At 38.2% G+C, this 27124-nt stretch overlaps 1 protein-coding gene across 2 annotated transcripts in view; it reads left to right on the top strand.

The window, feature by feature from the left end:
* The window catches only part of rbm26 (RNA binding motif protein 26), a 74826-nt gene extending 47914 nt beyond the window's left edge, over positions 1 to 26912 (top strand). The window contains exons 16-23 of one of the 2 annotated variants that reach the window (XR_009644798.1): positions 1238 to 1312; positions 7241 to 7408; positions 8734 to 8838; positions 11157 to 11360; positions 13722 to 13808; positions 19580 to 19693; positions 23321 to 23639; positions 26877 to 26912. Coding sequence is in view for 1 of the 2 variants with exons in the window: in XM_060825932.1 (XP_060681915.1) it covers positions 1238 to 1312; positions 7241 to 7408; positions 8734 to 8838; positions 11157 to 11360; positions 13722 to 13808; positions 19580 to 19693; positions 23321 to 23410 (843 nt within the window). In the remaining variant the exon portion in view is untranslated. Of the gene's footprint in view, positions 1 to 1237; positions 1313 to 7240; positions 7409 to 8733; positions 8839 to 11156; positions 11361 to 13721; positions 13809 to 19579; positions 19694 to 23320; positions 24503 to 26876 lie in introns of those variants that run through there. The other variant, XM_060825932.1, reaches the window with a different exon arrangement.
* Positions 26913 to 27124: the final 212 nt, after the last annotated feature.

Below are 27124 nucleotides of genomic sequence, written 5' to 3'. Positions count from 1 at the left end.
GATTTTGGCATCGTAATGAATAGTTTGAAACATGTCAGTTTGGCATTGTGGTCTTATGGTAGTCTGAATAATCTTGGTCTTCTGCGACCACACTCAACTGTTTGGTTCCTTCAAGCAACTACACCAATCAGCTGATGAAATCCCTGGGAGACTGAGTTGGCCCACTTAAGTACATATACAATCATTGGTGATGACATCACATTCTGTTCATTTTTCATGCATGCTTCTCAAGATCAGACCAGTAGCTGGATCAAGTTCTTATTTTGCATTTGGTCTTAGACATTTTTTTCAGCGCTGACTCCTCCTCCTTCCAGCAGTAGCTTTTCAGTATCACAAATTTCCTCTGAGCACAATTAGTTGACAAATTAATGAATGTTCCAGTTTTCAACTTGAAATACCACTTTGTACTTCATTCCTTTCGTTGGCAGCCCCATTTGTGTGTGTGTGTGTGTGTGTGTGTGTGTGTGTGTGTGTGTGTGTGTGTTCCTCATACCACAGCTCACTGTGTGATCCGTGCACCAACCTACTTTGGAAGATGAATAAAAAAAAATCAATTTCTGAGATGCACATTTGAAATTTGACTGCTTGTATTTTTTTTAGCTGAAAAGGGGATTTGACTTGTACTCAAGTAAATGCAAAAAGATCACTTTTGTCATTGGAAACGTAAGGTTGCCTTGTGTATCATGTTGACTGATTTACCATGATCTACGGTATCCTATCCCTTATTGTTCAACGTGGAGAGTAATGTGAATTCAAGTGTTTCCAAGGGAATCATTTGTATTTTTGGCTGATGCCCGTGTGGTATTTGGCACGAGTGATGATATTCAGATATGATTTCCATTCCTGTGGCTCAAAGTAGATGTTTCCTTTGGAAAGGGAACACTTGAGAAATGGCATAATCTGCTTTACACTTCAATCTTGTAGGTACATTACCAACTTGAACAGTTGAGTACTATTTCTTATGATGACTTAGACTACTGAGTAATGTTATAAAACTAACATTAGAACCTGAGGCCCACATTTTATCTAATAACCTACTTCTAAAGAGAACTTAATAAATGCTTCAAAGCTTCTTGTAAAATAGTGTTCACTCTCTGTCTCTTGCACTATCCCCCTCCACCCCACCCACAAAAAAAAGCTCCACCGTTTTCTTATTTAACTCACTTTGGAGTTTTGTCTTTGTCCATGCTTGTGTTTCAGTCCTTTCCAGTTTTAAACCTATTATATCATTTTACAGGATACACTTCGACTTCAGCAGGATGTGAGGAAAAAGAAACGAGAAATTTTAGAAAAGCACATTGAGACACAAAAGGTATCTAGTCTTGCATTTATTTTTAGTTTTCTGAGATCAACCTGTTGAAATGCTGCTCTCTGATGTGCAGCTGATCATACTTTTAAATACTGAGATACTTTGGTTTATACAATAGGACAATCTTTTACTTTCACAAGGGACTATAATTTGTGAACATACATGCAGTCCCTTTCACCTCTGTCAAAAAATTTGCGCAGTGTGTTTTCATTGATTTATGTCTACTTCTTGACATCAGTGTCCTGGTGAACTGGCTGCTGAGTAAATAGTGGCATATTAAGCATTTTCAACCTGGCTGTGATGGGCCAGTCAGCGTATGCAAAGTAGTCGGCTTTCAGGACAAATGAATTCCCATATACGTACATAATGTGTTGAAGTTGCATGGATGTATAAAAATGCTGGATGGATGAGGCCAGTTGGTCCATGGTGCTATATGCTTCATATTAACACTCTCCTTCCATGCTTACAGGAAATGCACACATGTATAAAAGGGATGGAAACCAGATCAAAAATTACAGAGCTCTGCATGTTTGTGTTAAGGTAGCTAGGGTGTATGGAAAGTCTCTATCCTATCCCTCCTGCAAATCAAAATTAGTCTAGCATAGCACACTAACCTCATTTCTTCTTACTTTTAGACCTCACGTTTGATGCATTCTTTGCGTTGTGCAGGAAATTCTTGACTCCCTAAATTATGTAGGTTCACAGTCCTAGTTCCAAAGCTAATATTGTGTTCCAACGCTTACTAATCGCCAGGAAAAAATAACTACTTTAAGGGATCTGAGGGGCAACTTTTTCACACAAAGGGTGGTGCATGTATGAAACGAGCTGCCAGAGGCAGTGCTGGAGACTGGTGCATTAATACATTTGAAAGGCATCTGGATGGGTACATGAAGAGGAAGGGTTTCAAGGGATATGGGCCAAATGCTGGGAAATCAGACTAGATTTATTTAGGGTATCTGGTTGGCATGGATGAGTTGGACCCAAGGGTCTGTTTTAATGCTATATATCTCTGTGACGCTAAGTCAACTGTTTCTCAAGCATTCATTTACATTCAGCATTCTAGACCTTCCACAAACTAATTGTGTTTAGGTTAAATAAATATAATCAAATTAGTCTCTTCACATTTTAATGGACCATAATCAAATTGCTTGAGGCTGTGTGTTTCTGAAATATTTAGACTGTGCTCTTTAACCCTATCTGGACAATAAAAGGAATCAGCTTTCCAGATGATGTTAAATCACAGTCATTTTGAAAGGACCATTTTATTTTGTACTGTAAAAAGTACCCCATTTTCTTTACCTAGAAATTGATTGTAAATCTAATCCCATGATTTTTTTTTAATTAGTCATGTTCTTCAGCATACAATAATGTGCAATATCAGTCCTGCTGTCAAGGATAACATTGCTAAAAATCCCACAACACCAGGTTATAGTCTAACGTGTTGATTTGCAAGCACTAGTTTTCAGAGCGCTGCTCTTTCATCAGTTGGTTGTGAAGAATAAGACAAAATTGCATAGAAGGTTTAAATGTATGTAATGGGGCCCAGGACCTTCAAAGCTCTGTAAAGGATTTGAATTACCAGACTGCATTTCTCCAAGATGATGTAATTAAGTCAATATTTAGGTGACAATCAAACCTAAATGATGTTTAAGTGATGTATCTCAACAGTGGTTAGATATAGTGGTGACATTAGCTGAATAGTTTGTGTGGTGCAGTGGTAATGTCTCTGCCTTTGAACCAGGAGACTATCTTTCCAGAGATGATTCAAAATTGCATCTTATTCTCCTGATGAAGGAGCAGCGCTCAGAAAGCTAGTGCTTCCAAATAAACTGGTTGGACTATAACCTGGTGTTGTGATTTTTAACTTTTTACACCCCAGTCCAACACCGGCGTCTCCAAATCAAGAATAACGTTGCACTCTTAGAACATAAATTCCATTACCAAATCTTTACACCGTCTCCCAGCAGACCATGATCTGCTTCCAGTTATTTGGTTTCCTCTGCTGTCATTAGACGGACAAAAGTCATTAAATCAACTTGACCTGGGAAATCATCTGCATCCAGACCATTAACATATATAGTAAAAAGTGAAATCCTGAATGACATTTGGCGACTCTACTAGTCACTCATGTTTTAAGTAGGTCACAGGCTTTAAATGACAGCTTTGTCATTGCGAAGCTTCTTCCTTTTCCATTACGATAATTTCTTGAGGTGGTTATTGATTCTAGTGAGGTGAGATTCTGTGTTGACCAATCTGTGGGAAAGCTACTATGTCAGGCAGGCCCAACTGAGATACGTAGGGTTTTTACAATGTCCAGTAAAATAAAATTTTACTTTAACTTTCTGGCACCCAAAGTTCAGACATAAAAGCTATTGCGTAAGTAGCAAGAGTGAATTCTAAGATATACCAGGATAAAGTAAATTCCATTTCCTCCAAGGACATCAGGCGCAAGAGGAAAAGAGGATGAAATTCAATTGAAGACTTTGTTGTTTAAGTATCTTTGTTTTATTGTACTATTATGTGAATCAGATTGGGATAAGAATCCATTATTGATTTTTAAAAATAAATCTGAAGACTTGCTTCCTTTGCCTTGTTGGAACAATACAATGTTTAAATACATGAGCATTTCAATCCAGTTAAGCGCAATTTTGTAAAAACTGATCACTTCTGTAGATAATTGTGAGGTCCCTTATCACCTGCTTCGTTCGTTCTGCTAATACAACCTGATAAGAAATGTTATCGAACATCTCTGGAAAGATAGCCTCCTGGTTCAAAGAAGGCATTACCACTGTACCATACAAACCATTCAGCTAATGTATATCTAACCACTGTTGAGTTGCATCACTTAAACGTCATTTTGGTTTGATTCTCACCTAAATACTGACTTAATTACATCATCTTGGAAAAATGTAGTCTGGTAATTCAAGGTCCTGGGTCCCATTACTTATTTTTAAACCTTCCAATTTTAGGAGTAACTCGAGATGCATCTAATGAGCAGATTCATCCAAATTACAGATCCAATCCTTTATTTTCTCAACATTGGCTCACCATACTCTGATGTAAAGATGCAATAACAAAATGAATCCCATCCAAACTGCTTACTCAATGTACTACTCCATTATTGCCAACTAATTAAAATTATACAGTGGTTTCTGAAAATTTCAAGTAAACAGAATATGCAGACATCTGCTCAATCAGGAAACCATGATTAATCTAATCAATTGAAGTCCACAGGCAGCCCCTGCCTTTCGCATGGGTTCCATTCTCAAAACTAAAATTTTTAAAATTACACCCTGTATAGGATCACATTCCATGAATTGAGAAGGTATAGGAGCAGAATTAGGTCATTTGCCCCATAGAGTCTGCTCCACCATTCAATCAGGACTGATCAATTTCTTAACCCCATTCTCTTACCTTTTACTTGCAGCTCTTGATACCCTTACTGATCAAGAACCTATCTATCTCTGTCTTAAATATACTCAATGACCCAGTCTTCGTAGCCCTCTGTGGTAATGAGTTTCACAGATACTTCTGGCTGAAGTAATACCTCCTCATTTCAGTTCTAAAGGGGCGTCCATTCACTCTGAGGCTGTGTCCCGTGTCCTAGTCTCACCTTCTCGTGGAAATACCTTCTCCACGTCCATTCCATTCCGGCCTCTGAGTTGTCTAAGTTTAAATGACATCTTTTCTCATTCTTTTAATTCACATCTAAACTTCTAAACTCCAGAGTCCTCAACTGTTTCTCATATGATAAGCTCTTCATCCCAGGATCATTCTTACAAACCACGTCCGGATCCATCCAGCGCCACATTCTTCCTTACGTATGGGGCCCAAAACTGCTTGCAATATGCTGAGTGCAGTATGACCAGAGCCATACACATCCTAAGCAGTATGTCCTTGCTTTTAAAATCTAGCCCTCTTGAAATGAGTGCTAACATTGCATTTGCCTTCTTAACTTCCAACTGAACTTGCACATTAATCTGAAGAAATCCTGACCTAGGACTCCCAAGGCCCTCTGTGCTTCAGATTTCTGAAGGTGTTGCCCATTTAGAAGAGGCCTTTGCCTCTATTCCTCCAACCAAAGTGCATAACCTCTCACACTTCCTTACATTGTATTCCATCTGCCACTTCTTTGCTCTGTCTCCTAGCCTGTTCAAGTCTTTCTGCAGACGCCTCCTTCACCCAACACTGTCTGCCCCTCCAATTATCTTTGTTTCATCTGCAAACTTGGCAACAGTGCCCTCTATTCCTTCGTCTTGATCATGAATGCGGTGCTTGAATCGTTGAGGTCCCAGTATGAAACCCTGTGGAACTCCACTCGTCACTGGCAGTGAGAATCCTTATTCTGTTTTCTGCTGGTCAGCCAATTCTCTATCCATGCCAGTACCTTGCCCCATGGGCATCTTTTGCAGCCTCCTCTGCTGTATCTTGTCAGAGGTTTTCTGGAAATCCAAATAGATCATGTCCATTGGTTTAAAAGCAGAAAGAACTGCGAATGTTGTAAATCAGAAACAAAGACAGACATTGCTGGAAAAGTTCAAGTCTGGCAGCATCTGTGAAGAGAAATCAAAGCTAACCTTTTGGGTCCAGTGATCCTTCCTCAATTCCAGACCTGAAATGTTAACGTCCATTGGTTTTCTTTGTCTAACTTGGTTATTATTTCCTCAAATAATTCGAACGGCTTTGTCAGGTGTTACCTCCCCGTGATGAAACTGTGCTGACTCAGCCTGTTTTACTCTGCAATCTCATCCTAAATAACGGACTCTAAAATTTGACCAATGACCAAGATTAGTCTAACTGGCCTAGTTTCTAGCCTTGTGCCTTCATCGCTTATTAAATGGGTGTTACATTAGCCATTTTCAAATCTTCTGGGATCTTCCTTACAATGATTCATGTAAAATGATCACCACTGCCTCCACAATCTTCTCAGCTATCTCCTTCAGAAATCTTTGTGTAGTTCAACTGGTCCATGTGATTTATTTACCTTGGCCCTTTCAACTTCTCTAACACCTTTTCCTTCATGATGGTCACGACACTGACCTCTACTTCCTGATTCTCTTGAAGTGCTATAATGCTGCTAGTGTCTTCCGCTTCCACAAAATTGATGCAAGGGGCTGATTCACAATTTCTTCGTCCCCCAATATTATGTCTCCAGGCTCAGTTTCCAGTAGTCCAATGCCCGTTCTTGGCGCTCTCTCACCCTTTTTTAGTTATCTAAAAACAAAACTCTTGCATTCTTCTGTCATATTACCAACTAGCTTATTCTAATATTTCATCTTCTCCCTCTTATTGCTTTTTGAAAAATGTGAAGATTACAGTATTGGACTGGGCTGGACAAAGTCAAAAATCACAATACACCATGTTATAGTCCAACAGGTTATTTGAAACCACAAGCTTTTAGAGCCCCTGCTCCTTCCTCAGGCAGCTACTTCCTGATTGGTCCGGAATACCATTCATAAATAGAATGTGAATTCTTGGATATTAATATCCCAGCTTTGATCACCTTGTACCTGTGATATCCCCAATATCTACATTGTGAACTAACTTACCATGTTTAATGCATTTAATACAACACCCTCAACCTTGCATTCACCACCCCTCTTCTCAAAGTTGTTCCTTATCTGCTGTGCCTGAAGTGAGATTCCTGACCCTTTCCATACTCTTTGTCCTGTTACTTGATCTGGAAACTTTAATAACCTCTGCTGAGCCCTTTCCTGTTTTAACTAGTTCCATAATTTCCCATGCAATTAAACCTCCCTCCAACAGCTTGAGTTATGCAATTTGACAGGACGTGATTATCATGGAGTCTATTCGTAAATGAGTGATCATAACTCTGGAAACTTCTGCAGCTTTTTTTTTTGAACAAGTGTCTTGACTGAGAAAGTTGGATCCAGGGTATTTGGTCATTTTAACTATTTGATCAATATTTAGATTTTGATATCAAAGCTGGAGAAAAACAAAAAGATGAAATCAGAAGACAAAACCGAAATTATGAAAACACTGCAAGCCTTAACCAAGAGTATAACCAAACTACAAGATGAACTTAAAACAAGTGGAACGGGCTGTCCAGCTCCAAAAACTGTGAAAACCAAAGCGCAGGTATTGTGTTTAATTCATGGCTTTCTGAATGTCCTGTCTTTCGATAGCAAATTTTGATTTCCAAAAATGAAATATCAACAGTTTACAAAGTTTAATGAGCTCTTTCTGATATGTTAGGAGTTTAAAATTTTGATTTAAAGTATAACAGTGTAATTGCAGGAATGCGCCATTTGGCCTTTCCAGCCTACTCTTAGATTCAATAGAGTGAAGGCTGATCTCTGTGATGTCAGCTCCGTTTTCCTGTCTGCAGATCATAACCCTTGACTCTCTTGTCAATTAAAAAAAATCATGTATTCAGTACATTTTATTTAGCCTCCACGATTTTCTGGGCAAGAATTTTTTTAAGGTCATTCTGAAGGAAAAAAAAACTCATCTGAGTGTTAAGAAGATGTCCTATTGATTAAATATGTTTTCTAGTTTAGTCTCCCCACAGGGGCAACATATTCAAGATATCCACCCTATCCAGTCCCCTCAAGTATGTTTCAAGAAAATTATCTCTCATTCTTCTGAACTCAATGGACACAGACTTAATCTGTGAACCTATGTTACATAGTGAGTTGAGTGAACTGTTTGAAAAGCTGTTGCATCCTTTCTTTAATATGGAGGTCAAAACTGTGACAAAGCACTCCAGGTCTAGTTTCACAAGCCCTGTACAAATGCAATCAAACTTCCCTACCTTTATACCCATTTTCATGACAGTAAATGACAGCATTACATTTGTCTTGTTAATTATTTTTTCTACCTATGTACTAACATTGTGTTTTATGCACCACCAATGACCATCTTGCTTCATTTAAATAATATATTGATTTTCCATCCTTTCTGCTGCAACGTGCAGGTTCACATTTACTCACATCATACTCTATCTGCCAACAATCTGCTCAATCACTTAATCTGTCTATATCTGTTTGTGCATTTTTTGGCAATCTATCGTCAACTTAATTTCCTATGCATCTTGGTTTTGGTAAATTTAGTTGCTGTATATTCTTACCTCAGCCTCCTGCCCCCACAATCCAAACAATGACTGACTCATCACAATATTCACTCCTTGTATACTTTCTCAGAAATCTGTAGAAAACCCACCAGAAAACATTGTGTAGTTCTGCCCAATACTGAACCATCTTTTCTCACCAAAATGTGTACGTATAAAATAAATAACCAAAGTATAGTAAAAACAAAACTGCAGTCCTTGTTTCACCTGTTTCTTCTGTTTTAATTCATTTGATACTTTATTTTGAATGCTGCATGCGTTACCAAGTGAGTTGTAGTTTTGCAGTTATATAGTTACTTGGATTGAAGCAAATTCTGAATATTCCTGCTACTAGATGCAAAGGGAACTACTTGACACAGAGTTGGACTTGTATAAGAAAGTACAGGCTGGAGAAGATATCACTGGACTTCGGAAAAAGTACAATGAGCTTCAGCTAGAGGTAAAAATAATAATAGTAGTTCAAAGGTATTAAGAAATTGCATGCATTTCTGTTCATGTACAGTATGTCCCCAACCAATTGTACAGCTCAGAAACTTTATTAATTTGGATTGGAGTTGGCATCTCTCAGTCTGATTGTTTTTCTTTAAAAATTAACCTTTAGGTTTTCTTTGAATAACACAATCACATTTCCAGGTCGAGCTCATTTGCTTACTATTGATTGACATTTTGGGTACATGTTGTTATGTATTTGGCAAAATGTCTGGTCAAAGGAATACTGTGAAAATTTACGTAGTTCTAGATACATTTAATATTTTTATTATATGAAATAAGTATATGAAAGTTACAAGCCTCTGAAGCCAAGTTAAGGTTGCTAAGATGAGGCTTCACAATGTTGTGCTTAACATCTATCTACAAGCTCTGCTTGCTTTGCTTGGTGGAAAGTTGTTTGTTGCTGATGTCCCTATCACCGTCTCAGCACCATGAATCTGTATAAAAGTAAAAACTGAGGAAACTTGTGGCAGTAACAGAGATTTACAGGAGATGGCAGCATTGTCTGCCAGTTTGAAATGATCATTAGAAAACCATGGAATATTTGATTTCTTTTTTCCTCTCTGGACTTGCTACAACGTGTAAACAGATGTAGTATGATTGTGCCAAACTGGTCGCATTCTGAAATTTAACATTTGAACAGAATTTGGAAATGCTTGTGTCTCATTCGTGATGCATAGACACAATCAAACTGCATCCTTTAACTGTCCAAATCTATTATTTGGAATTGATGTAGGACTGTTAATACAGCATTTAATTTTGTCATCAGTAATCTAAACAAATTGCTTTCTTCTGATTTGTCTATTTGTGCATGACTGTTGATAAACATTTCATTGAAATGTCCGGAAAGTGTTTTCCTCCCACAAAATGGCTGGCAAGATGTTATTTCTAATTACCCACTTTGTGCAAAACTTGAGGCAAAATGGATATTAAATTATGTTGCAAAACTTGGGATCTTGATCAGATGGGCCAGTGGGCTGAGAAGTGGCAGATGAAATTTAATTTAGATAAGCGTGAGGTGCTGCATTTTGGGAAAGCAAATCTTAGCAGGACTTGTACACTTAATGGTAAGGTCCTAGGGAGTGTGGCTGAACAGCGAGATCTTGGAGTGCAGGTTCATAGCTTCCTGAAAGTGGAGTCACAGGTAGATAGGATTGTGAAGAAGGTGTTTGGTATGCTTTCCTTTATTGGTCCAAGTTTTGAGTACCGGAGTTGTGAAGTCATGTTACAGCTGTGCTGGACATTGGTTAGGCCATTTTTGGAATATTGCGTACAGTTCTGATCTGGAGAATGTTGTGAACGTTGAAAGGGTTCAGAAAAGATTTACAAGGATGTTGCCAGGGTTGGAGGATTTGAGCTAGCGGGCGAGGTTGAATAGGCAGGGGCTGTTTTCCCTGGAGCATCGGAAGCTGAAGGGTGACCTTATAGAGGTTTATTAAATCATGAGGGGCATGGATAGGATAAATAGACCAAGTCTTTTCCCTGGGGTGGGTAAGTCCAGAACTAGAGGGCATAGGTTTAGGGTGAAAGGAGGAAGATAGAAAAGAGACCTACGGGGGCAACTTTTTTACGCAGAGGGTGGGATGAGCTGCCAGAAGAAGTGGTGGAGGCTAGTATAATTGCAACATTTAAAAAGCATCTGGATGAGTATATGAATAGGAAGAGTTTGGAGAGAAATGAGCCAGGTGCTGGCAGATGGGACTAGATTGCTTTGGGATATCTGGTTAGCATGGACGGGTTGGACTGAAGGTTCTGCTTCCGTGCTGTACATCTCTTTGACTCTATGTCAAATTTTGTGCATGCGTCAGTAAGTTTGGAGAAATAATGTAAATGCAAAGTTTCGTTTTGTTGATATGAAAGATGAATGTTTTTTTCTGACACACTAGCTCAATAAATAGTAAGATTTTCTTGCAGCTCCAGGAAACCCCAGTTCTGAAACGAGAAATAAAATTGCAGGTGAAACCCCAGTTCTGTTGAAGAATCACCAAAGTTGAAACATGAACTCTCCCTTCTCCCCAAAGATGCTTCAGGACTGGCTGAGTTTCACCAGCAATTTGTGTTTTGGTTTCAGATTTCCAGCATCTGCAGTTCGTTGTTTAATTTTACCCTGTGTTTTGTTGAGCTCTTAGTAGTTCTGACAGCTTTGAAGAGTTCTCTTGTTTACAAAACAGGATCTGAGTTTTTTTCTACTGCACTTTGGTTTTCATAAACAACACTAAACTTGTTACACGTGTCTTATTATGTTATGTGTTCACATTCATGGTGCAGGCTGCCAAACGTGGGATCCTTTCTACAGTTCGTGGAAGAGGTCACCACTCCAGGGGACGAGGTGGACATCGAGGTCGTGGCAGAGGACATCGTGGACGAGGCCGCGGTGTACCTTTTCATTCAGTAGTGGACCATCGCCCAAAATCGTTGAATATATCTGGATTTTCAGAAAGTGACCAGGATGAAGTTCTGCCACATTTTGCAGTATGTACTTTTGGCATATCTGAAATTGGGCATGCAAAGTTCTTTGACGTGTCACAGCACGTGATTTTTTTCTAGCAACCCACTTGAAAAGTGAAGTGTAACGTAAAGATTATAAGCGCTGACTGGTACAGCAAGCAGTTAAAATGACAAGTGGCATTTAGCCTTTTAGCCTTAATTGTAAGGGGTTTCAAGGACAGGAATAGAGCAGCAGTCTTGCTACAGTTATATAGAGCTGTGGTGAGACTACACCTGGAATATTGTGTGTAGTTCTGATCTCTCAATATTTGAGGAATGATATACTTAGATTGGCGTTGGTAGAGCAAAGGTTCACTAAATTGATCACTGGGATCAGGGAGGCTGACCCATGTTGAGAGACCGAGTAAGTACTCTAGTTTAGAAAAATCCAAGATTCTGATGGGCTTGTTAGGATAGACACTGAGAGATTTGTTTCTGCTGGTTAGGAAATCTGAAACATGGGTGCAGTGCCAGGGTAAGGGGTCGATCATTTTGGACAGTGGTTGGGGAAACTACTCAGATGTCAATCTTTTGGAATTCTCCACCTTGGATGCTCCATTATTGAATACATTTAATGCTGGGTTAATGCATTTTTTGTGCTTGAGAGAATCAAGGGATATGTCGGAATTGGTGGGGAAATTGAGTTGAAGCTCAAGATACCCATGATTTCATTGAATGACATCAAGCTTGTGGGTTGTACAGTCTATTCATGCTCTTGCCACTCAGGGTAGTGCCTTAGATTTATGTCTGCCATCGGGTGTTGTCTCACAAGATGTTAATGTTGTATTGATGCCTCCTTCTACCCCCTTGGAGTAAAAACTGCATCTAGTGCATTCAAATCTCTTTGCTAGTTTGAAAACAACTGTTTGTATCAAGTACCAGGAAACATGTTAAACTAGATAGGTTGCCAAAGCTGTATGTTTTTTTTTCAAACAACTCTTCTGAAAGGGCATAGATTTAAAGTGATTTGGAAAATAAGCAAATGCAATGGAGAAAATATTTTCTTTGAGTTGTTAGGTTCTGGAATATACCGCCTGGATATTTGACAGAGGCAAGTTCAGTCAATGTATTCAACAAGGCATTTGATTTTTGTGAATCGAGACCATGTAACGCTTGCACTGAAAAGACAGCAGAATGGCACCAAGTTGGTCTTCATTCAGACGACCAATGTGGTCACAATGAATGGAATGGCCTATACCTCACTGGTTCAAGAAGGCAGCTCACCCCCACCTTAAGGGCAGCTGGAGGCTGGCAATAAATGCTGTTCCAGCCACTGGCACCCTCATCCCATTAAATTTTGCAAAAAGAATGTGGGTTCCAGAGGCGTACATCTGACTTCCCCCATGTTTGATTCACAGGACGCCTAATTTTAATCTCCAATTGGGCGATAAATAAATGAAGCCACAATGCTCTTTTGGGTAGTCTCTTTAGTTGATATTAGTGCTGTCGCACATAGTAAAAGTCACGAAGTGAGAGAACAGACAAACTTTTAAAGCAGAAGAAGCTGCATGGTCATAAAGATGGAAGAGAAAAATGGAATTGATTTTTATTTTGATCCAGTGGAGGGAGTTGATATGATGGGCGAGTGGCCTGCTTTGCATTAAATTTGTTGGGTCCGATTGAAAGCAGTCAAAAGGAACCCTTCCTTGAGTGATTTCGCTCTCAGTTGCCTGGCCCCATGTTCTAGAATTCATTTCTTCAATCTCTCATAGTTTTTTTTTCCTGGCCTTGCTTTAAAACTGTCCTTTAAAATGTACCACTTGGACTAAGATTTTATTCCATCTGTACTAACATATCCTTCTGTGATTCACTGTCAAATTTTGCTTGATATTGCTCTTTTGAAGTACCTTGGAGCTTTAGACCATTTTCAAGTGCTATATAAATTTATCTGTCATCGTGGGAGCCTTCTGTGTCACTTTGACAATTTAAACATTTATGAGAAGCTGCTGTCTGTTAAGATTTTCTTTTCAGAATTTCTACTGAATTTTGCATCCTCCAGTCAACTACATTGCTGCCCATCCTTTCTGGTGGGTGATTTCTATGGTCTAGAAGCCAGTGCTTGCCAAAACGTCCAGTGTAGACAAATTTGTGTGTGTCTTATATATGTCTGCACTGAAACATGTCACTATTGCATAGTGTGTACTAATTAGAGTTATGTTTTTTTTAAAAAGTTGTGTTACTTTAAAATCTTATTCAAGTGCAATGTTAAACTGCATGTTGGTATTATTTCTCAATGAATGTTTCCTTATTTTGTTACCTTGAAAAAACAGGCTGAAAATGTGACTATAAAATCCAGTGTTTGACTTTTTAATAGTTAAAAGAATTTATTTTATTTCTCTTTTTAAGCAATTTGGTGAAATTGAGGATTGTCAGATTGATGACAGCACTCGCCATGCAGTTATTACTTACAAGACAAGGGCAGAAGCAGAAGCTGTAAGTAAATGATATTTTATAATGTAAATATAAGATTACATAGAGTATGGAAGGGAACTCCAAAATTTTTAAATGGATCACTCATTATGAATGAGATCTCAGACAGTGAAGGCACTTCCATGACAATTTAGTGAACTTATTCACTTTCAGTGTTACTCCACCTCCCGAGCATTGTGTAGTTTATCATTTGTGATCTTTATAGCCATGAAAGTTGTGTACTATAGTAAAGTATCATTTTAGTTGAGAAAAGATGGTGGAAATTATCAACTTGATGTGTTCACTTAGGTTCTTCAGAATCTATTGAATGGCTGATGTGTGAACATGTGAACATTTTTATCAGCAAAGTATGAGTGTTTCTCTGGTATAGCGGAGAGTGACTTTTTAGTATAGCTCAGATTAGTATATGAGTGATTTCTTGAGTTTTTGCATATCAATCATTTACTGCTCCTTGTGTTGTGATAGAGATATGCCAGCTTTGCTGAACGAAGTTCATTCATAATATACTCGGTGTGGTCTGAAGAATGCATAGCTGCATGCACAGCTGGACCTCATCAAATTTATTCCAAACTTAAATTTGAAAATTCAAAATTTGTACCTGGGGAGTGTGATATTGCACCATGTCATGTAAAAATGTCATTAAAGATGTACATGTTTCTACATTTCTCACATTAGTCTTTATTGCATGATAAATCATGTGACTATACTAACAGTGCTGTATGCTGCTCGTGTTAACACGCGTTTGTTTTGCTTTTGTTTTAACTTAAGATTTTGTTTTTCACTCTAGTTCAAATTAATATTTTTACTCGAAATTTTTAATGTTTAATTATTGCTCTCTTTTCTAGTAAAATACCTCAGAAATATAGTTTCAGGGTTATGTGAACTGATCTTGTAAATGTAGTCAGTATTCAACTTCCTTATTGGATGAAGGAAGCACCAGTTTATTTTACATGCTGCCAGCATAACTCAGGTGGCATTCAACGTATTCACTAAATTTTGTGCATTAGCTTATTTTGATATGTGGTCTTTTGCAAATTGGTTAAGTTTATTCTGATGTATCAATCTGCGAGGAGAGTGGAGGGCTAGCTTTTTAAAAATTCCTCTGCTTGATTAATTCAGTTAGTTCTCCATATTAGTGTCACTTATTCAGAAAATGTGTTCATAACGGGCACTCACCTGCATTTAAAAAAAGTAGTGTAATTTTTCAGTGAATTAAACCACATTTCTGGTACCATCTTTAATGGCTTTAAAATTTTCTCCAGCTGGAAACTGGGAAAATTGAAAGCATTATTTCCAGCTCTTGCTGTGAAGTAAATTTATCACTGAATCCATTGATCCATCCGCCTACACTCTGATTGCATTGGACTGTGCAGAGCCTTGGCAACCTGTATGCATATAGCTGATTCTCCGTTTTGTACACTATACTCTACAAAGCTGAACTGTAAATGCTGTGGCTACAAGAGCAGACGGAGACTCGGAAGGCTGCAGCAAGTAACTCCTTTGCTAGCCCCAAAGCCTGTCCACTATCTGCAAGGCACAATCAAGTGTATGATGGAATACTCCCCACTTGTCTGGACCCGCAGCTCCAACAATACTCAAGAAGTTTGATACCATCCTGGACAAAGCTGTCAACTTGATTGGCACTACATTGACCAATATTCGGTCCTACCAATGCTGATGTTCAGTCGCAGCAGTAAATGGCACCTACAAGTAAATGTTCAGTTCAGAAGGCTGTGAAATATTGACTGCAAAGAAAAAAGGCATTCACGTTAACAGTAAGGTTACAACATCAGCCTTACCAGCACAAAAATATTTCATCCCCACTTCTGAAGCAGGGCATCTAATCTGTTTGCTTCCCATTTAGTTACCCTGGTGAAATTTCACTAAACATATGTGCTTGTGACCTTCAAGAGGAGAATGAAATCAATTTTTTTTAGGGGTGGAGGAGGAGTGGACACGTTCTTTTCAAAAGCTTTCCCAAAATTGAGCCTGTTTTAATTCTGTATTAATTTAATTTTAAAACTGCTGAAAAAACTATTAAAACTATTAATTAAATTATTCTATTCACATGTTTCGTCCATTTTAATTTTTTTGTGTTGAATCCATTTTTAGCAGAATTAAATCTTCAGCACTTCACACTCAAATGTGTCAAGAAAAATATTCTGCCATAAAATGCATAATGAAAATGTTAGCAGAATAAACTGATTCATGGAAGATTTTACATTTTTGGTGAAATGCAAATTAAATCAAACCGGTACAGTAAACTTTGTTTTAATTGGCACTCTTGATAAACTAGCAAAAATTATATGCCTGAAATACCGGAAATTTATTCCTATCTCTATGATGTCCGAGTAATCAGTTGAGGATGCAAAGGCTCTCTGCTAAGTTTTATTTAAGGCCAAGTTGCATTATTATTGAAATGATTTATGCTGTAAATAAACAGTGATGTGCATATCCCCTGCATTACTTAGTGTATGTCTTAAATTGATTATGAGGATGACTTGATCAACCAGACTATTTGATCAACTGGTACACTCCTGTCCCAGAGGTGCCGGTTAATAAAAAGCTTGCTTTGCATGCACAAATGCATTAAATTCACGATAAGAGCTTAAATTTGTACCTGAACAAGTGTTTGCACCTAAAGTGAAAACTCTATCCTGAAGTATCCATCTTTGAACTTGTGCTAAGCTTTGACTGCAGTGGGCAAATGACCAAGAGGTTGAAGTGGGGCAAATACTTATAACAATTGACTGGAACTTTATTCTAAGCTCAAGAACAGCACTTCTCCTTGCTAAAAGACACTTTACGTTCATGTTTATCAACTTCAGACATTGGTCACACTTCCCATTTTGTTTCAGATAGCCGGTATTGGTGATATAGGATGAGTGCACTACTGTTTTCAGCATTTGACGGAAGATTGGTGTAGGATTTTCCCCTGATACAGTTGTGGGTAGGGTTTCTTCTTAGTGGATTTTTCATGCCTTGGATTATCTTTTCAATTCTCCCTCCCCCCTGCTTCAGAAGGTAATTCTTTTCCTGGCTGCACGACTTGTTTTGTATTGTAACTACTTGCACATCCTCTGCATCTTGAATAATAATTTAGTACTCTAATTTCTCTTTTATCAGGCCATTATCACTTCTGCCATTAATCATCTCCTGTTCTGTACTTAATCACAGACTGTTTTTTTCCCTCCTACTTCTTTTTCCCTGTATCTATTCCTCCTTGCAAGTTATTCATCAGTAACATTTTGTAGATCAAAGGAGCAATCTCTGTCCTGAAACAATAAAATTACTTTTCTTCCTCCATAATGGTTGCATTTTGTATTTTTTCCTCTTCTTTTTCTCTGCTAGCCTTACAAATTCTGATTTGTACTTAGACACCCTTACAAGTTTTAGTCTTCAAATAGCAAGCAAGAATAACATCATGATTTTAAAGAAATATTTTACCAATGTGCTAATTTTGAGGTTTGTTTTACCACATCAATAAATTGTTAAGTATGATTTCTTGAACTGGCTCCTTTGTACTAGTTTTAAAGTATAGTCTTACTTCCAGCAGGTGTAGATATTTTTTCGTAAATCTATTCAGGGATGTTATTACACATCTCTGGAGCAGATTAGACTTGAACCTGGGTCTCCCACCTCAAAGGTAGGGACATTACCATAGTGTCACAAGAGCCCTCAATATCCAGTATATTTGACTTTAATTTGTATATGTTCGTATTTAAGTCCAGGTAGAGAGAACACGCAAGGCTAAGAAAATAACTTCTGGAATCTGAAGAACTCTCAGCATCAAGATACTGAGTTATGTTTAGATAAACTTTTCGAATTTCCTGTGTGCCGATCTCCTCTAGTTGAATTAATGCATGTATTTCAGTCTCTGCTCAGAACTAGTTCTTATCCCTGATGAATACACACAACAGTCCCTGTTTGGTTTTGACACTATAGGGCAAGTAGGTATGGTAATAAAAGCTTGTTCAGCCGGTGATACCATGTCCCGTGAGTGAATTTTAAAAAAGGAAAATTTTACAGCTACATTATACAAGCTGTTGACTAACAAATGTGCGATCGCTTTTTAATTCTTAATGGTGTTTTGCTGTTCTACCCGGGACATTCTTTAAAATTCATTCATGGGATGTGGGTATCGTTGGCTGGGTTGGCATTTGCCACTCATCACTAATTGCCCAGAGACAAGTTAAGAGCCAATCATATTGCTGAGGGTCTGGAGTCCCTTCTCGGCGAGATGAGATAAGGATGGTAGTTTATTCCCTGAAAGGACATTAGCAAAAAGATGGGTTTTTCAACAATCAGCAACCACTTTCGTGGTAATCATTCAGTTCTTCATTCCAGATGTTTATTGATTTCAGTTCAATCAACTGTGGTAGCAGGATTTGAACCCTGGTCCCTGTAATGTTACTTGGGTCTCTAGATGAACAGTTTAGCAATAATACCACTGGACCATTGCACCCTCCCCCCAAAAATATAAGTGGATAAACTTCTAGCCAAATATTACTGAACAAAATTGCAAATTTACCAGAATTAGTATGTTGATTACCACAAAGATAAAGATAGGATGTTTCCAACTTTTGATAATCTTTCTGCTTTCTGTTATAAACAATTCAATATTTTTGTTTCCTTCAGTGGATCCCTCACTGTATCTGCATAACTCACTGGATGAAGGAAGTGGACTTTCTGTCCCTCCGAAATTTCTCATTCATGAAACATGTTTTGGTTAAAAAAAAAATCTAGGTGTCCTTTGTAAATGTTAAAGTGAGTTTCCAAAAAACAATAGAATACTTTGCCTACTTCATATAGCATTTAACTTGTCAACTGCTTTGTCTGAGAACCTTTTGTCAGCATGGAGTTTTAGTGGCAAGCTAATTACACTTGCATCCTAATACTCCAGATGGTTTGAGTTCTAAACAATTTATTATAATTTTATATTATACAGTATGCTTTGCATACCATTTAGTAAGGCTGAAAACTAAGAGGCTGGAAAAACACAGCAAGCCAAGCAGCATTAGGAGGTGGAGAAGTCAATGTTTTGGGTGTAACCCTTCTTCAGTACTGGGGGTGGGTGTAAGGGGAGCTGCAGATAAGTTGGGGGTGGGGAGGCATATTGGAGAGGTACAGCCTGGTTGGTCAGTGGGAGGAATGAATCCAGTTGGTAGATGGAAGGAAGAGTCGATCAGAAGAGAGGGAGGGGCTCAAGTGAGCGGGGGGGTTAGGAAGTGAGGTTATTTGAAATTGGAGAACTCTTTGTTGAATCTTCCAGGCTGTAGGCTGCCGAGGCAGAAGATATGAGGTATTGTTCCTCCAATTTGTGGTCTGATTCTCTTTGGCAATAGAGGAGGCTGAGGATGGACATGTCAGGAAGGGGCATTGCCTGGAAAACTTGATGTTGAGCTCTGCAGTCTCAAATAACCTCCCTTCCTATCCCCCAATTCCCCTCTCCCATATTTCTGCAGCTCCCCTTACACCCAGCTCCAATCCTGAATATGGGTTACATCTGAAACGCTGACATCTCCACCTCCTGATGCTGCCTGGCTTGCTGTGTTCTTCCAGCCTTTTGCTTGCCTACCTTGGATTCCAGCATCTGCATTTTTTTTCTCTCTAATTTAGTAAGGCTGTCCTCAATTTTGATGTTTTGGAGACCCTGATTAATTGATTATTCCATGAATTTGTTATCTGAGTTGTGTAATTGAAATTATTCATCTTGCTTTGTGAAGTAGTTTTTGTTGAGGGTATCATTTTTCTCTGTTCAATGTGGATTTTAGGCTGCTTTACATGGAATTCGCTTCAAAGGGCAGGACCTTCAACTTGCTTGGTTTAAGCCTGGAGCTGCCACTGCAACTGCTGAACCTGAGGATGTGGAGGCAGAGGAAGAGGAGGTACATCTTGTATTAGAATAATTCACATTTGGCGACAATGTTATGAATTTGCTGTTGATTACCTACAGTGAGGATCAATTGCAAATAGAATTCTGGATAGCTCCAAATGACAGTCTTTCCACATCAGCCCATTTTTACAAAAGAAGCGAATTCTTCATTTCTGAGGGGAGATTTTGCTCAGGGTCATATTCCATTCTGATGGTTCATTCATAGCACATTGGACCTGATCCTTGGAAGTGAAGTAGGCTAAGTGGATCAAGTGTCATTGGAGAAACATTTAGAAGACAGTGATCATTGTATCACAAAGGTCAGGGTGGAATTAGAAAATTTAAAAAATGAATACTCGAGTCTATTTTGGTGTAATTGACGTCCCTCGTTATAGCTACTCTATGATGTTGACATTTCAATGTAATTTTCCTGCAAATTTGTCCTTCAGCATCCTTTCCACTGGTTGGTAGTCTGTAGTTTACATGGAGAAATGTATTTGCACCCTTTTTATTCCAAATTGATTGTGTCCTTAAGCCTCTGAGACATTTTACTTGGGCTGAAAATGGCAAGTAAAATTTGTGTCTCCCAAATGACCATCACCGCTAAGACACAATCTAACCACCACCCCATGGCATTCAGTGACATTAACATCATTGAATCTGCGACTGTGAATGTCCTGGGTGGGGTTAGCCTTGACCAAAAACCAATCTGCACTTGCCATCTGACTGCAGTGGCTGTAAGAGCAGGTCAGAGGCTAAGAATGCTGCAGTGAGTAACTGAAGGAGCAGCGCTTTGAAAGCTAATGCTTTCAAATAAACCTGTTTGACTATAACTTGGTGGTGTGATTTTTAACTTTGTCCACCCCCATCCAACACTGGCTCCTTCACATCATAAATGCTTTGTGGCAGCCATCGTCTTACCATAAGGCCTCGGTGCAGAAGTGGATCTTTTAAGCCCATTGAGTCTGCTTCACCACTCAGTTAAATCATGGCTGATTTCCAAGTTCTGAAATCCACATTACTCCAAGATTCCTTTACTGATTTAAAAACCTGTCTATCTCAGCCTTGAATATATTTAGTGATCTAGCGTGAACAACCTTCTGTGGTTCTAAAACAAATTTCCACAAAGTCCCCCTTCACTGAATATCTCTACATCCACTCGAACTTAAACTTCATGTTATTTTTCAATATGTCACCACTTGCGTTCAGTCTTCCTTAAGTAATGATCTCAATGCTCAGGTTTTACATCTGCATCCTTCGACGTTTTATTCATTTTGTCCTCTGGCTGTCTAATCTGTCAAGCTTTCAGTCATCTTTCCCAAAGCGTCGTCACAGTTCAATGTCTACTATTTGTTTTTCCCCTCTGCCACTACTTCAGGATTTTTTTTTCCCCGCTTCACTATTCAAGTATTTACCATGTGCTGGCGCAACTGTTTTGTTTAATTTTTTCCACCCCTCCCACCTTTGTCACATATGTGCATGAGCCTCTGCTGTCATCTGCAAATGAGTGAATAAGAGGCAAGACAAGTTGAAAGACAATAACAGTAGGGAAATACGATCTACGGAGAAACTTGGCAAAAGAGTGACAAAGAAGAGCTCAGCAGTTGTTTTCATTTATACTGGCCCTTTCAAATGCAGCAAATCTCTAGCACAGTAAAATTTATAAACATGTTTTAACAGGACTACTATCAATTAAAAAAAAATTGCCCTTCAGAAGGTGATATTCGAGCAGCCAAACAAAAGTTTGATTGGAGAGCCAGGAGTTAAAGAGCACCATAACCAACGACAGAAGGCATAGATACGAAAGGTTCAAAATATTTGAAGTATTTGAAAGGAGGATAAAAGAGAAGACCGAAGTCTAGTGAGGCAGGCAAAGGACCAATTTGAGCTTGTATTTGTATTTTGGACTGAGTATAGCAATTCCTGGCTGTCACGCCCAGTGACGTCAGCACTGTGGATTTAATTTCCATGCAGGCTGAGGTTACCATGAAGGACTCTCCTTCTCAACCGCTTTACTTGCATGAGGTATGATGAGCCTCAGGTTAAGCCGCAACCAGTCATCTCTCTTTTAATAAGAGGGCATTGCTGTGGTCCAGGCGGACTTTGGTGACTTTTATTATTTGTCCATGAGTTTTCTACAGCCTTTAATGTATTTGGCTATGTCACATCTTGTAGTGTTTGTACTCCATTTTCTGTCTCAGTGGAGCTACCCTCACTTGGTTGCACTCTTAACTTGTCTGACAATCTGCAGACTGTCGAGATCAATTTTCTTTTTCTACTGTCATTATTGTAAGGTTCATGCTTGCCACTTCGCCATTCCCCGTCACACATTGTCCCTAGGCAGTATCATCGAAGATGTGGAATCAATTTCCACATGCCTCAATGACATTCACTTCTATTCTCCTTCGTTTCTCAATCAGTACATTGTTGTGAAACTGTTGTCATGTTTGACTCTGACCTCGAGGGAGATTTCCTTTTGAATCACCAATTAGCTCAGGTTTTGCTGGTGTCATGTGGCATTGATTATTACCTTTATGTTGCTAGCTGTTGTCAGTTTAACAACATGCCACCTTTTAGATTGTTTCCTCTTGTTTTAATTCAAATGGCCCATAAGGATCCAAGAATGCAATTCATGTATTTTCATTAACTAACATTTACCATAATATCAAATTAGCTAAAAACCTTTTTCCACCTAAAATGGGGTTTTGCCATTCAACAATTTTAATTTCAGGAAGAACAAAAGCAATTTTTAGAGACGGTTTTGCTGATAGCTTTTAAATTAAATTAGCAATCACATTATGATCTTTGCAAAGAAAATCTATTGCATCAAGTAGACTGAGCAGGCTTCAGACTTCCAACAAATTCTATATTAACAAACCACTTGTTTTTTTGCAGGATCTAATTGAAATGTCAACCATCTGTCAGATGGTTCAATATTTGGCCATATTCCTTTTAAATGAAGCGAGCATAACCTTTGCAAAACACAGTACTGTTGCACAAGATAATGAATTATTTAAAAAATCTTTGAATCAGAGTGCAGACAATTACTTCAATTTAGTTTGAGCTTGTGTGTTTAATGTAGTTGTGTGCCTGGCATAAGAACTGTTCGACATTTTCCTTATTCACTCACGGAATGTGGTCATCTCTGGGTAGGCCAGCACTTGTTACCCATCCCTAATTAGCCAGAGGGCAATTAAGAGTCAACCACATTTGCATTGTTTTGTGAACCATAACTCCTGTTCGGTAGTAAAGGCAACAAGTTGGCAAACTGTGGTATTTGATTTTCATGTAGTTTTCATTGCCTTTGTTGCTTTGAAAATTAAATGCCACCAATATCTCATTTGGTGAAGCACCAATGCCTCACAGATTTTTTTAGTTATCAGGTGGGAATTCATACACTTGTGGAGTTCAAGATTCTGACCCAGGAGCAACTTCTTGTATCAAGTCACAATGGTTTGATATTTTGAGGGAAACTTTGAAGAGATTGTAAATAAAAGATTCTCTGCATACTCGTGGCATGTGTTCCTCGTTGGAGAACTGAACAAAGTCATAATGTAAATGAATGATATTGTCAAAGTTCATTGGTATGTACTGCTTCTAAGTGAGTTCACTTTATTTTAATGGAAGAATTTTTGCTTAGTTTCAGGAAGACTCTTTGATTGATGACTTATTGCTCCAAGATGATGATGACGAAGAAGATGATAATGAACCACGTTCATGGCGAAGATGATCAAAGAACGACCAATGTTTACTTACAAAAAGCTATGCTGTCTGCATTCTAAATCATAATGTGATTTTTTTAAAGAAGAAAAACTAATGTACTAAAGATTGTAGTGAATTACCTGTAATAGTTCAGAAGCACTGTTTGGAGTAGAGCGTTAGCAACTCATTACAGAGCTACTGTACCCATTTGGAAGAAGTGAAAATGAAATTACGGCTTTAGTTGCAGCAGAAAGCATGTATGTAATTCATTTTTTTAAAATTCGTTTTGTGAAACTTGGTATACAAATGCTCATTGAACTTGGCCTAATAGAGATACCAAGACTTTAAATGTAATTTACTGATTTGGTCATATGATCTGACCAAACTAAGAACATTTCAATGTAACTATTATAATTGGTTCCATGTTGTTATGGAATGAAAGTTGACATTGAATCTCTACGGATGTTTTGAAAAACTGAGACATTCTAAGCTTTGTGATAAAGCAGAGAATTTGGGAAGTACTGAAAAGTGCTCTTGTTTGTTAAAAGTTATGTATACCTTTATTTTGCATAGTTTGTTTTAGGCTTTACTATGTATTAGCCTTGGTTTTCTTCAGTTGGATTTGTGTATGTATTTTACTTGAGGGTTGATTTTAAACATTCATTGTACAACAGCTCTGTCAAAAGTCATTTTGACTTCTGACACATGTTTAAAAAAAATAAAGAAGTGGAATGGTCTAATATATATAAAAAAGAAAAAAAAAGTATGTAATATAAAAGAGAATTGGTTACATGTAAAAACACAGGCAGACCATTCCAAATCCCCACCAAAATCAATCACAAAAGAGCTTTAACCAAGTTTGCATTTCCATTAACTTAAAAGTTTCCTTTGCAGCAAAGGGGCAATGGTAAGTACAATTCTACTCCATTATGCACATTGTTTTTGATGTTTTGTGGAGCTTTTAAGTGTTACAGGATTTGGCTAACTTCTCTATTCAGTCAGCGGCTGAATTTTTGACGTTTATGCCACTTGAGTAGCAATGAGAGTCAATGATTCAGGTTAATAGACCTAATGGGAGAGTCCTGCTGTAATATCGCAATAAAATTATCATTTTTTTTAATATTGGGGCAACTTTTGGATTTCTTAATTTCAATTTGTAAGTTGTTTCACTTGGTTTACTGTGGGGCTAACTGCTGCAGTGAATGGGTTTTCACTTCATATGATGGCACTCATGTCTTGCCTCTAAATATTTCCAAGAAAGAGAATCATTGAATCTCTACAATACACAAAGAGGTCATTTGACCCATTGAGTTTGCACTGAACCTCTAAAGAGCATCCCAACCACACCTACCCCCTGTTCCTATCCCCATTAACCCCGCATGGGATTTTTACCATTGCTAAACTGCGCATCCATGGACAATTTTTAAGCATGGCTAATCCATCTAACTTGTATGCATTTGGACTGTGGGAAGAAAATGGAGCATCTGGTGGAAACGGAGCATGTGCAAACTCCACACAGTCGCCCAAGGCTGGAATTGAACCCAGATCCCTGGTGTTGTAAGGCTGTAGTGCTTACCACTGTGCCAAAGACATTAAGCATGCATTTTTAAAATTCCTATTTAAGAGATGCTGGCTCAAGTGTGAGATGTGTCATGTGATCTAGGAAGTATATACAACAGAAGTATAAAATATTGAAAATATCCTGCAGATTTTGACAGATACTGGTTTTTAAAAGCATTATATCAAGTCCGTGTAAGAGGAAGAATGCTGTCTACTGGTGATCCTGCCATAAATATGGATAGAAACACAAAAAAAGTATCGTTAGTTATTTTGTATATTATTGTAGTCTTGTCACTGTTACTGTTTAGGAGACCCTGATTATGAATGCACTTTGTGATGAAAGGATGCATCCAATTGGCTGGGTTGGGGAAATTATAACCTTTTTCCAATATCCATGCTTTATTGCATTGACTTCCCACTCTGTGTGTTTTAATGATGACTGCTTGGCTTTGTTCTGCTGCTCGAACTTCACAACCATTATTTGTCTATATCCATTGGATAATTCTTGTCTATATCCAAGAGTGTTGGGGCCTACTTCTTACTGAGGACCCTTCATACTTAGGTATTTGTTACATTTGACCATAATGAACAGCATTCAAAATCAAGTGTTACATGAAGAGGTTATCTGCACCTTGAAATAACCGATTTACTGGTCATGGACAGTAATTGCAATAGATCTTTAACTGGATTTTGAGACAGTAAACTGTCTCAGCAGTTACTAGGTATGGTATATTGCATAGGTCTGACTTTTCCAATCTGCAAAAATTGTTTTGCTGGTCTAACCAGTGCAGCTGAGCAAAGATTAAAAAAAAGTCACACAGTTGTGATCAAAAAAAGTGGATGCTTGAAACCACAAATGACTATACTTGCTACTAACTTGCAGTCAATTGCACGGTGGCCTAAAAACATTTTTGAATACATGAAAAGGGCTCAGGAACTAGGGAAGAGCAACAACTAATTTCTCAGAATGTGAACATTGCAAGCAAGGCCTCAATTTTATTGCTGATCCATAGTTGCATTTGAGCAGGTGCTGGTGAACTTCTTTGGATAACTGACCTTTGAAAGAGGAGTTAAGAGTGAATCATGTCACTGCTTCTGGTGTTGCATGTAGGCTAGAGTAGGTAAGGGCAGCAGGAGCAAGGACAGCTTTCATTCTGATGCTGTCTGTGAGGTTTCTCTTTGCTGTTTATGTTTCATTATAAGAGTACTAAAATTGTCTGCTCTCAGGTATTTTCTTACATTGAACAAAGTTGAGTAAAGATGTGTGAAGCTATACAACTACAGAAGGAAACCTTTTGCTATATTTTTATTACATGCAGTGGGAAACAGAATAGAAAGAGCTGTTATGGTTTAAACTGACTTGGCCATTTTTAGAGGGTGAAGCATCATAAAGGTTTGGAAAACGGCCAGGTGGTGACATGAATTTATTCAATGCACAGTTGATAGCCATGAACCAACAATATTCTAGTATAGGTCTACAGTCTGTGCTGCAGAGTTGAGTTTTGCAAGTTCTATCCCTTTTCTTGAGAGAGAAAATAAGTTTGACGTTTCAGTTCTTAGTATCCAGTGATTGCTGTCAGAAATGCTAAGAAAATGTTTGTGAATTTCAGGGAAGCAATTGGAGTTAAAATATTGGTCTGTCCTGGCATATAGATACTTATGCGATGATGCTTGATCCAATGAGGACTTGTGTGAAATAATGTTATTTTGGTCTCTGTACAATGAGTTGTGTATTGTTTCTGCAATGAGTCCAAGATTCAGTGTACTGTAAAGTTGCTAGAAATTAAGGAAAGTGACCAGTTGGCATAAGTAGGCTGGCACTGGATATTAGAAGAGATCACCTTTCCCTTTTTGTGCCCATTCTATTGCTTGTCATTTATCTCAGACTCTTTTTAATTCTGTTACTAAGAATCTTTTGTCTTTTCTTAATTTAGGCATCAATTCTTGTTCTTCCCCTCTGCTACTTCCCTCCCATCCTGAATCCAAACGCGCCTCCAATAATTCCTCAGCAGTCAGTTTGAAGATACTTGTATTTCTTTTGCACAAGGAGAACTAAGGTAGTTTTTGATTTACAGAATGTGTCAACTATTGATTTTTTTTTGTGCCTTGTCCCCGTTCAGAAGAGTATGTACAAACATGAATTGTGTCTGCTTTTCTTTATTTTTGCAGATATATTTTGTGC

Source organism: Hemiscyllium ocellatum, chromosome 6 (genome assembly GCF_020745735.1).
Source record: "Hemiscyllium ocellatum isolate sHemOce1 chromosome 6, sHemOce1.pat.X.cur, whole genome shotgun sequence".
NCBI classification, from domain to species: domain Eukaryota; kingdom Metazoa; phylum Chordata; class Chondrichthyes; order Orectolobiformes; family Hemiscylliidae; genus Hemiscyllium; species Hemiscyllium ocellatum.
This window is presented reverse-complemented; position numbering and strand designations above follow the sequence as displayed.